Raw genomic sequence first — 11,742 nt, 5'->3', positions numbered from 1 at the left:
TCGTTTTTCTTATTTGGACATAGAAAAGGCAAAAACTCGCATTGTGTTATCCATATGTCCTCAATAACCATGAGGAGGATACAAAAACATACGAGCGGATTCATGTAACCACCCACCCCATTGTAGTTTCCTAATTCTTAGAACTAAAAAAAGATGCAATTTGTAGGTAGAAGCGCACGCATTGCGTGTGCACCATCGCTTGTTGCCTGTTGGAATAATATGTTACAATGGTTGAGGTTTTCATTCGAAACTAAACCCGACTTCTCACTCTCTCAAATGGCATAAATCCCGATTGATGTCATCCCATCGACTCTGGAGAGTTTCCATACTCCATTCCAAACACCAAAATTTTTGCTAGCTATAAGTCCCACTGAGCTCTTCGTTTGGTATGGTTTTTAAAGTTGGTCTTTTTAGATAATAAGTGAAGAAATACATAGAAAAATGAAAATAATAATTGTAGAGAAGAAAAATGTATTAAGAATCGTGGAAGGAGAAGGAAGGGGAGAGAGAGAGAGAGAGAGAGAGAGAGAGAGAGAGAGAGAGAGAGTTGGGCCTTGAGATCCAAATCGGTCATGTCCCAATTTTGAGTTTCAATTTATAACCGCTTTGAAATCATGACTGCTCAATGCACCAGATTGCATACAAGTCACTTAACTACAAACAAATTTTTCTTAAAAAACCGTGGGTATAAATTATATTTCGTGATTTCTTGTTCATTTTGTCGTCTTTTTCTTTCATTTATCAGTAAAAGTTATGGCCCAAAGTTTTAAAAAAGCAGTTGAGATCACCGAAGGCAGTAAAAATTTGTCCTTTTTTCTTTTCTCTGTAGGGAATTTTATGCCACGTTTGGTTATAATTTGTTTACTTCTGGATTCTGTTCACCGAGATGGAAGATTAGTTTAAAAAAATTACTAACTCAAATCTGACCATAATTCAAAACACGACTAAAAAAAAAATTGTCCAAGCACACCCATTTTTTTTTGGTGCCACATGGTATAGTTAGCGGGGAGCACACCCTAAGTTTAGGTACAAGTTGCGGGTGAGAAAAAAAAGGTGACAAGGCCGGGGAAAAAAGATTCTATTCCTAGATACTCACTAGAAGATAGCCTCACTGAGGAATATATTTGAATTCCAATTACACTGAAACCATTCAAATACGTTGGCATTGAAGTTTGGCAGGTGATCAGATTGGAGCATCAATCTGCTAGGATTTGTAGATACATGTATATATAGTGTGCGCAAATATTATTAAGTGTGATTACACGGTGGATTGTAGCCAAGGTAAAAGGCTGGTTCAGTTTTTTACTCTTTTTGCTCGTAAATTTCACTCGTTCGAATCACCTTAAGTTGTACAAAATACTACGTACTACTCAGTCGATGTATGGTCTTACATATTTATGTGAGTGTTTGTGCATTTGAGTGTAATTCTGACTAGTTGTTATTACTTAAAGATCCCTATATTTTCTCCAACTATGTATTTAAGGTTTAATATTTGTATCTTTCCAATTTTATTGGTTGTACAAAAATTATGTATATTTTAGAGTTTGAAAACTTTGATATAATAGAGTACAGACACTATATATATATATATATATATATATATATATATATATATATATATATGAGTCATGCTATACGTACCGACCGGCCGAGAGGGATTTCGTACCGACCGGCCGCGTCGGGCCGTCTCCGGCCACCGGACGGCCGATCCGAGCCGTCCAAAAATTCTAAAAAAGAAAACCGAGGAGCCGATTGCGGGAATCAAAGGCATCCGAGGTGTGTAGGGTGCTTGATCCCCGTTTGGTGGCCGAAGACGACCCGGCGCGGCCGGTCGGTACGAAATCCCTCCCCTGCCGTCGGTACCTATATCATTTCTGTATATATATTGCACACACACACTGGAGATTTTATGGGAATAACATGCAAATATTTATTGGATGAATAAATGAGCCTAAAAATCATGTGTCTTGTCCGTGTTAAGTTGCACATCTAGGTTATTAAATGACCCCATGAACAAATATTTCTCGGGAGTGTTAACAAAGACAGATATAGAAGGGTATGTATCTCCTACTTTCACTAGATTGTGTCAGTGCTAGATTGTGTCACGAACCAAATATTACCCACAATAATGTGGAATAGGAACCAACAACATTTCTCTCGGGAGTTTTTACTAACAAAAATATTAAAAATTTAACGCATTTTATTATTTTATTTTTATTAACAAAAATAGTTTTAGCATTTTACTATCTCATTTTTACTAACAAAAAAATTGTCAACAAAAACTCGTTTTACTATAATAATTCTACTCATAAACTCATTAATAACTTATTCATTACCTGAAACAACTTGACATTTTTTAATAACTTATTTATTACGGAAAATATCTAACAACTTTTCAACCACAAATAAAATTCTATAAAATTTTCACTACCGGAAAAACCCGTAAGTGACAAAGTGATTTCCACTCTCCTATTTGGTGCTTACCATTGGTCGATGACACCGTCCAACCGTGTGGAATTGCCTAATGTGTTGTTGAGATGAAATTTCAATCGTCCATCTGTATATTACTGAGATGAAATCTTAGTCATCTATTGCCAAGAATGAACAATAGGACCCCGGTTCATTCTAAAGTTGGGTAAAAAAATGAAATTTTAATAATCAAAAAGTTGTGCTAGTTGTATTTGGTTGAGAGTTTAGTTTAGTTTTGGTAGGGGTGGAGAGAGAAATAGAGTAATGATTGAAGATATGGATAATGGTTGGAGAGAGATGAGAAAATAATAATTGAAAAAATAAGATAATAATTGGAGAAAAAAATAGTACTCCTGTAATGATTGAAAACAAAACAAAAACAAAAACTAAGCGGTGAACCGAAGCCGGCCTGTAATTTGCCCACGCTACGTGCCTTAACTCCACACGTCTAGTTCGGGAGAAGCCATATCCATTAAACAATTAAAGTACAGCTATTAGTACCGACCAATAGCGTAGGGAAAATGTCCCGATGGCCGTTTCGGATCATCTCCGGCCACCAAATGGTTGATCCGAGTCGTCCAAATTTTTTTTACAAAAAACCGAGTGGGCCCACGCGAAAATCAATAGCATCCGAAGTGAGTAGGTGCTCGATCCAAATATCCTATTTTTTTGTACGTACATGTATGTATGCACGAAAAAATGAGTTATTTGGATTGAACATTTACGCATGTCAGATGCCGTTGATTCTCACGATAGCCCTCTCGTTTTTTTTTTTTTAACTTTTTTGGCCGGCTCGAATCGGCTATCTGATGACAGCAGACAGCCTAGCGCGGCCGTTGATACATTTTCCCTAAGATACGGTCGATACCAATATCATTTTCATAAATGAATAACAAAACTCACAACTTTTCAAGAGGAATGCAACTTGCATATAAGCTCTGGACACAATTGTATTTGGCGTTGTTCGAAAAATATGAAACTTGCAGACTACAAATTCTGGATACAATTGTATTTGGCGTTATTTGATAAATATGAAATCGCATGTCTCGCATAGTTCTGAATGCAATTGCATCCGAACTGAAATTGTGATCGAAAGTTGTGTAGGTAGACTTTTCCATTTCTATTGTGGATGTGGCTGTGTAAACGGGTGTGTGTAAGTGGACGTTGAGTTAGAATTTCGTTTCTCATTTCTCAATTGCCGTCCAACCATTTTAAGACACCAAGCGTGGCGCACCTGCATATCTCCGCCCATCACCTCCCCCATCGAGAAGAAACCCCTCCCCTCCCTTAATTAGGGTTTCTCTCTCTCTCTCTCTCCAAATCACGCATTTTCCTGATACGGATCATCTTCATTTGATTACGCCCTAATAATGTCGACAAAATCCACCCCAGGTTACAACACGCTTCCTTCCAACAGCCGCAAGCCCCCCCTCCCACCACCACCATCACCGCCGTCAACCTTCATCTCACGCGCCAAAACCCACACCCAAAGCCTAGTCTCCGCGCGCCGCCCCTGGAAAGAGCTCCTCGACCCATCCTCCCTCTCCTTGCCCGACTCTTACGCCGACGCCATGGCAAGGGTCCGTCGAAACCTCTACTACTTCCGCTTCAACTACTCGCTAATAACTCTAATCATAGTCTTCCTCAGCCTCGTATACCACCCAATATCGATGATCGTTTTCCTGGTTGTGTTTATTGCTTGGTTCTTCCTGTACTTCTTTCGGGACGACCCGATCGCGTTGTTCGGTCGAGTGATAGACGATCGGGTCGTGCTCGGCGTTCTGGGCGTCGTTACGGTTGTGGCGTTGGGTTTGGCTAGAGTGGGGCTGAACGTGTTGGTGGCGCTTGTGATTGGGGTTGTGGTTGTTGGGTTGCATTCTGTGTTTAGGGTTACGGGGGACTTGTTTTTGGATGAGGAAGAGGTGGCTGATGGAGGGATGTTATCGGATTTCGGTGGTGTAGGTGATCGGCCGCTGCGGCCGACCTATACTCGTCGTTGAACTTCAGCCCGTTGGGATTGAGAGATTTGATGAGAAGAGGGAATGAAGGATTAGGGTTTTTTTAAGCCAAATCACTCATTTGGATTGAGTAATTGGTGAGAAATGGAAAGAGAAGTACAAAAAGTGTATTTTTTGATTGGCTGGCTCATTTTTCCCTCTATGGTGAGATTTGATGAGAAAGAGGTCTTCTTTCATATCACACCATTTCTCACAATGCAAAGGGGATGTTAGGTTTCCAAAATGCCACCAGAACAACATGAAGAATTTCGTATCGCGGTTATGGATCAGCTGGCAATTGTGGTCTTTCACAATTCTTATTTGGGTAATTTGATTGCTCTGATGGTTCATGTGAGTTTGGCTACTAATGCTTTGATTAAGGTGGCTACATGTTTGTATTTTGACCTTTCTCTCTTTTGTTAGGTTTTAACTTGGGTGGTAGTGATGACGAATTTGTATTGTTGGCATTATGATGGCACAATGCTGATTTTCAAAATTTGATTTTGGGTTTTTTGCACTGTTTGAAAAATTGGTTTGTTGTAGTCTCAGAAGTTTGTTTATTGTTGATATGGGTTACTGGAAAGTTTGTTTATTGTTGATATGAGTTACTGAAACTGCTATAATGCCTTGCCGAATAGCTTGAATGTTTCAGAGATTAATTAACTTACTGTGTCGTCTAAATGGAAATGGAATTGCCCTTGTAATGGTCATTTATACATATTTTGGTCTCTAGCCCTGCCGTCTCTTATGCCTTTCAGCTTTGATTTTGGGCATCATTCCGCAGCAAAACGTCCCTTTAGCTCTTCGGTTCTTGGGGACTAGATGAGTTCTTTTATTATTGTTATAATGGTCATTTATGCTTCCCCAGGAATAAAAACCTGGATTTATTTGCAATTCAATCTGTAGCCGTAATGCCGGATTATAATATACTGGTTCTTCTTCTTATTCCTTCATTCAGAATCTGTGGTAACATATCTTTCTTGTCCTTTTGGGGAACTTTGTTTGGAACCTAGGGAAGAGAAGAGAAGGAAGAGAAAATAACTTTGGTTTGGTATTTGAAAAGGGGAAGAGGAAAAACAGTGTAATTTAATTTGTCTCCTGTTTTTCTTTTCTTCATTCAGAATCTGTGATAACAAGTGATTGCAATAGGCCCTGGTTGTCTTGCATAAATTGCGCGTCTTTTGCACTGGAATGAAAAAGCCAGAACAATCATAATCGTAGACGATGCATTGGAATTCATGATCCTGCTTTGTCGTGAGGTAGAGTTGGTGCTCCTGATGAAGTGGGTGCTAAATCTGGTCAGGTACTTGTGAAGATAAAACTGGCATTGATTGCAAACGTACGTCAGATCTGAGATTGGTAGACAGCATCCGTTGCAAAGAAAGGTTTGAGGGATGCTGATGGGAAGAATGTTCCAATGTCAACAGGCGTTTTCTTTCCCTCACCTCTTTGCCCTCCTTAATTCTCTCAGTTATTCATTTGTAGCAGTTTCTGTTTCTTTGTGAGAAATTCTTATGCCGACGTGGTTTCCTTCGTGGAACTTTTTGTCATTCGACATGATTTCCATCCCTCTTAAAGGACTTTTTCCCTGAATCTCTGTATCCTTGCTATGAAATTTACATACAAGGGCTTGAATAGAAGAGGTTAAGAAGGGGGCTTGCCTCAGATTTTGCACAGCTTGTGTGACCAGCAAGATTGCAGTGGACACAGCAGTAGACCGAGTTCCTATTGTTTGTTTCTTGCTCGCAGATGTCACAGTAAAACTTGCCTGAATCCAGATAATCGGATTCAGTGCATGTGGCACAGATGCTTAGCAGTGGGTGGCAAAAGAGCACAGAGTATGGATATAGAATTTGCCATCTAAGTTTTGGACGGTACGTCTCTGCAAGGCTCGACAGAAATATGGCATGAGGGAGTGTTGTCTTCCCCAAAATGTTTGGACCTACGAGCATCTATTGGGAGTCCATGCTCCAAAACACGATCGTATTTCCTTGTGCTAATTTGATTTCGTCAAGGATATCTTTGCAATTATAGTCCAGAGTTTTGGGACAAGACGGTAACTATAGACCATGAAAATGGAATGCATCGCGTGCTGAAGTAAAGCACACTGGACGTGGAGATTGAATTGGTAACATTCTGGACAGCTGAACCTGAAGCCAAAATCTGTCTTATCGCAGAAGTTGAACGAAAAGTCACTTGGAACTAATTCTGGCGAGAGCGTGGGAGGTGCGGGTGTTGGGTGGTGCAGTCGTTTGGGTAATTCGAAACACCATTTGTGTAGAGTGCAGCTGTAGGTTAGGCCACTGATGGGCTTGTCGCAATTGATTTCGTTCTCGATCCTGGTGGTGGCTGGAGTATTGGATTTCAGTCTCTGAGTTGGGACTTGTACTTTCATCTGTACTTGATATAGAGAACTAGGAAATGGTTTGGAAGTTCCGTCAGATTAAGACCCGAGGCCTTGGGTGAGAGTTAATTCGTTACAGATTTTGCTGTTTAATGTTAATAAGCAGTTCATGTTCAAATTATGAAGTATGGTTAAGCATTCCAACTCACGATCCTAGTACCAAAGTGGTTTATCGATTAGTGGGCCAAGAAGTATAGAATGTTGATCATCCAAACACATCATCCTTTTTATAACTCGAAATCCAGCTTAATAGACCGACTAATTTCATCATCTACTAGCTGAAGATCCAACTAAACCAAACCCACCATAACTATGAATGACATTTAACTGTCATACGATGTCAAGGGTCACAGGTCACAGTAATTCATCAGTCATGGTCTTGACAAAATTAAGCATGTCCTTTGAACTTGATGTTGAAACTGTATATGATACTCTACTACTACACTGCAAACCAAATCCAATGTTTCTTGAAAGATGATAAAATTACCACTTTTATGTTTTTGACGAACTAGTTAACCTACTACCCGAAAAAAGAAGAACATCAAATCTCCTTAAAAAGAAAAAAACATAAGGAAAAAAACAGGTTTCTGGGCAAAAAGAAAGCAGAAGAAACTACAGAACTTGTAAGCAACCCCTTGCAGTTCATGTTCAACAATTTTGAAAGATAAAAGCTACAATTATCCTGGAGAGTAAAAGATGATTCCATAGCCTTGAACTAAAAAACGACTGCAATAACAGTACGATTGGAAGATGGAAAATAGTACTATTGAGAGTTAATAAGCAACCACAACAAATTACTCTTCACTAATCCTCCTCCAGGTTGATTGAATCCTTGAACTTGCCATAAAGAATTTTCTTCAACTCAGCCATCTGAGCCACTATGGAGTCCTTCTCTTGTTCCAGCTTCTCCAAGTTCTTGCCATTTGCCTCTTTCATCAGCTCTATCCTGCCCTCAACTTCTTCCCTGGGCACATGAGCGAAAACCTCCCCTATTTGGAAGCGTACCACTTCCTCGTCAGTTAGGATTAACTCGTTGCTCGAATCCTCGAGATTCTCGTTTGTTTCCTGTCAGAAAGACAAAGAAAGAAGAAAGAGTAGAGCTTAAACTAAAATGGAGAACATTTTAGAAAAGAGCCTGGAACAAATTGAACATGCATATATACACCTCACCGGTAGAAGTTGAGATCACTATAGGCAGTTACAAAAAAAGGAGGAAAAAATCGGTGCTTTATAGCGCTCTAATGCCATGGAGCTAGAAGTAAGCAAGACAGTTGAGGATCAGTGACATATTTTAGACAAGTTTCGATTAGTTATAAGGGTTTTCCCCTGAATTAGGAAGCAAGCAACCCTGCATATATAAAAATCAGCACGTACATTCTAACCCATGTCAAATACAAGTTTATGAATTGTACGAAAGGAGAGGTACAGAACAAGAGAACGAAGAATAAAAAAAGAAGACACAGAAGCGTTAATCAGCTCCTATACCAAGAGAACTACAGGAATATCCTAGATGACATAGGCAGGAGATAATAAGCAGATATAGCACGCTGCCAAACTCAAACCACTCAAAGGTCGACCCAGTATATTGCCATTTCTCTTTTGATAGCATAGGAATTAGCCTACCCTGTTGTTCGTTAATTTGCAGTGTTGATCAACAGTGACAGAGGTGGCTTCAAGGGAAAGTAAATGAGAATGAAGGTCCAGCCAAAAATGTGTTAGTATGCGCCTTGGTGTATGATACAGCATTAAATCAAAGTGCAAGGATAAATGTAACTGAGCCCCGAGAGTGGGGAGTAATGCTTTCTCAAGCTACCAAACAAATGCCAAAATACATAGCTGAAAAAACTCGAAATGCGGACACAGAAGAGAGTCAAGAGTGAGCATTATTGAGGTATTGTAGGCCACCAACAAGGCTTCGATACAAATACAGTTTTCGTTCTTCAATGCCGGTCCAGACTGGAGGAATTTTGTCGTATTTGAGAACATTCATGCCATGTTATCGATGTTCGTTTACGAGTTCCAGCTTGTTTAGCAAGCTTGTCCAGAGGTTCTTACAACAGAAAAGAAATTCCCTCATCTAAAGCCAAGCCAACTGGCTTCTCCTCAGCTAAAGCCAAGTACATATCAGACCAAATGTAGCAAGTCAGGCAAAACACGACTGCATTATCTTCAGCCGAAGCTAAGGGAAGCAATTGCCGTAGGAAACACCACCACTTGAAGCAATCTTCAGGTGTTTAATGACGGAACAGAGCAAAAAGAACTTGGGCACAAATGCATAGGAGAACTCATGAGAAGAGGTGACCTTAATTTGGAGTTCGTTAACACCAATGAAATACACGCAGATGTCCTAAAAACAACTGTTGCTAGAAAGTTTAGAAGGTTCAAGAAGCAACTAAGAAATTACGTTTCTATGAAATATTTAATGGAAAAATCAGGAGCTCATTATCATCAGCTAAGAGGAAAAAAGTTCCAGGATCATCTCCTAAAGATCAAAGCGAGAAAGTTAATGCATAATTTTCCAGTGCTTCTAGCATCAGCTACAGATGAAGAGGTGCATCGAAATCTAACTAGGCCCTCCATAACCCTTCCAATCCCCCACATAAACAATCTCTGATCCTTTTGTGCAGCAGTAGAATGAGCAAGACAAGTGCCACACCAGATTTTGGCAAGTGCTAAAACAGAGCAAAATTGAAGTATTCTTCAAAAAAAACTATCCAAACTCTAAGCTTTATCTAAAAAAGTGTTCTTCCCACCAAAGACAAAATAAATCAGGAAGCTAGCAACCTCTTGTTCGAAAACAAGTGAAAAACGGGCTTGTCAAATGCCAAGGGGAGACATCCCGGAAAGAAACTATGCTTAGGAGGACAATGACTCAATGAGCTTCCGATAGTACTAATAAAGAAACCTCAATAATCATAGAAGGGTAACTGCAAAATTGACTAAACAAGAACTGGTCATCTGCCAATAGAAACGTAGTGAAAGCACATAATATGCATCTCTGTTTTCTTAGAAGGAAATTGTCCAAAAGAGTGCAGTCAGCGATTCATTTGTCCATAAGCCCTAAAGAACTCTATTCTCAAAGTCTAACCTAGAAACAAAACATAGACAAGGGGTTGCTAAAGAATGTTTCATGGGGTAGAACTCGATCCCTTGCAGCGATACACAAGTTGAAACCACTTTTTAGCCTCTACGGGAAGAACTTTGTTAACTTTTGGAGGGCAAACTTCAAGTTACCTTCTTGATTTCAATATGGGTAGGGTGGTCATGTTTGGGACAAACTTCAAAGTGTGATGTGACACCATGGGTTATCGGGAATCAGTAAGAGAAAGACTACACTTTTCCAATCACTCAAGTTCAACAAAGCATATTAGGCCTTTCAAAGCAGGTTGCTCTTTGTCCACAGTTCAACATAACCACCACCTTTTTATTGAGAGAGAAGCATAACTAATGCCATGGGACAGTTTTCTGTACACTTTTCTTGAACCTTGGAGCTCACATTCCAATTTCTTGCATTCCCGTATACTTACTGATTTTTCTGTATGTTTGGCTTCCTAGAGAAGGATATTTACCAGGGGAAAGAGGCTGCGGGGGTGGAGGATAACAATCCATGCAAAGTTGAGATCATAACATAGAATGCAACCCACCATACCAGCAAATGAGGACATAGCAGTCGAAGAATATCATTTCCATTGGCTGCGTCCAATCGACGGGAAAGTGGAGGACAAGGAAAAACACAAAATAATCTTCATTTACTGTATGTTTGTTTAGTTGTCCTGGGACAACACCGGCTCCTTCAAACACCTCTTCCATAAGGAAACATTTTCCCCAATACATCTCCAATAAAAGGTACATAATGATGCATCACAGATGGTTGAAAACTTGGTTTCCTACACTTTCTTTCAACAAAACATCTGTTCTTGTACATTTTCATATCCTTCTCCTTTAGTTCAGTTTTTTGGTGAATTAATTTCTTGTACAATATTCCCGACTCCTGAACATTGGCTTAAATTTTGAAGAACACCTACAAAAAATTATGCCACTAGATTGTAAACTATGTAGATACATACAAAAATGAATATACCCAGATAGAGAGCTGGAGAGAGAAATCACATGAATAAATGTGCTTAGGGAAAATCAAACAAATTGCAAATCCAAGAATCAACTTGTTGGACGGATTTGTGTGATATGGGGTACCTTAGCGATCTTGATCTCATCTTCCAGTTCGTGAAGCCGATTGTTTAATCTACCAAACTTGTTGATGTTCTGTTGGTCCTCCCATGTGACCTCCGTTTCTGAACCCCCACCCTTTTCTCATTCAAATCACGAAAATCGAAACGCACATAATCAGAAAACTGAATAAACAGAAGCAGTTTTGGGGGACAAATTGAGTTCTTGCTTACCTGCTGCATGTTTGATTGGAGTGAGAAGGTGAGGCAAGAGAAGAACCAACTTCAGTGCTCACTATACCGTGCGTCTGTGCCCAACCTAAACTCTGACGAAACCCAGAGAGAGAGAGAGAGAGAGAGAGAGAGAGAGAGAGAGGGAGGGAGCGAGAGAGACCGGCTGTCGAACCGCAATTGTAAAAACCGAAAGCGGTTCAGCTACCCTTGTAGTATTAGGCGAGATTGCTACACCGTGGCCGCAAACTTAGACAGCTACGCCGTTGGATGGCCGCAAACTTGGATAGTAAGGACGCATGCTTTGACAAAATGGCCGCAATTTTGTATAGGGTGGCCGCAAATTTCCCCAACTGAACAATACCTTCATTCTAATTGGTAAAAAAAAAGGGATTTACATAATCAATACATTTTTTTTATACTAATAATGAGGTTAATAACAAGTACATCAGAGTAGGCAAAGTGCATTTTTAAG

The 11,742-nt window shown here is 39.8% G+C and overlaps 2 protein-coding genes across 2 annotated transcripts; one reads left to right on the top strand and one right to left on the bottom strand.

The window, feature by feature from the left end:
• Positions 1-3,622: 3,622 nt before the first annotated feature.
• LOC131334836 (PRA1 family protein E) lies at positions 3,623-5,129 on the top strand. The gene has a single exon (XM_058370123.1). It carries the CDS (start codon positions 3,840-3,842, stop codon positions 4,467-4,469), a length of 630 nt encoding a protein of 209 aa, XP_058226106.1. The 5' UTR covers positions 3,623-3,839; the 3' UTR covers positions 4,470-5,129.
• A 2,340-nt stretch (positions 5,130-7,469) lies between these two features.
• LOC131334837 (probable prefoldin subunit 4) lies at positions 7,470-11,380 on the bottom strand. The gene is made up of 3 exons (XM_058370124.1): positions 11,271-11,380; positions 11,065-11,175; positions 7,470-7,935 (listed from the first exon to the last, which is right to left on the bottom strand). The coding sequence occupies exons 1-3, from the start codon at positions 11,277-11,279 to the stop codon at positions 7,675-7,677; spliced, it is 381 nt and encodes a 126-aa protein (XP_058226107.1). The 5' UTR covers positions 11,280-11,380; the 3' UTR covers positions 7,470-7,674.
• Positions 11,381-11,742: the final 362 nt, after the last annotated feature.

Source organism: Rhododendron vialii, chromosome 7a, assembly GCF_030253575.1.
Source record: "Rhododendron vialii isolate Sample 1 chromosome 7a, ASM3025357v1".
Lineage (NCBI taxonomy): Eukaryota > Viridiplantae > Streptophyta > Magnoliopsida > Ericales > Ericaceae > Rhododendron > Rhododendron vialii.
This window is presented reverse-complemented; position numbering and strand designations above follow the sequence as displayed.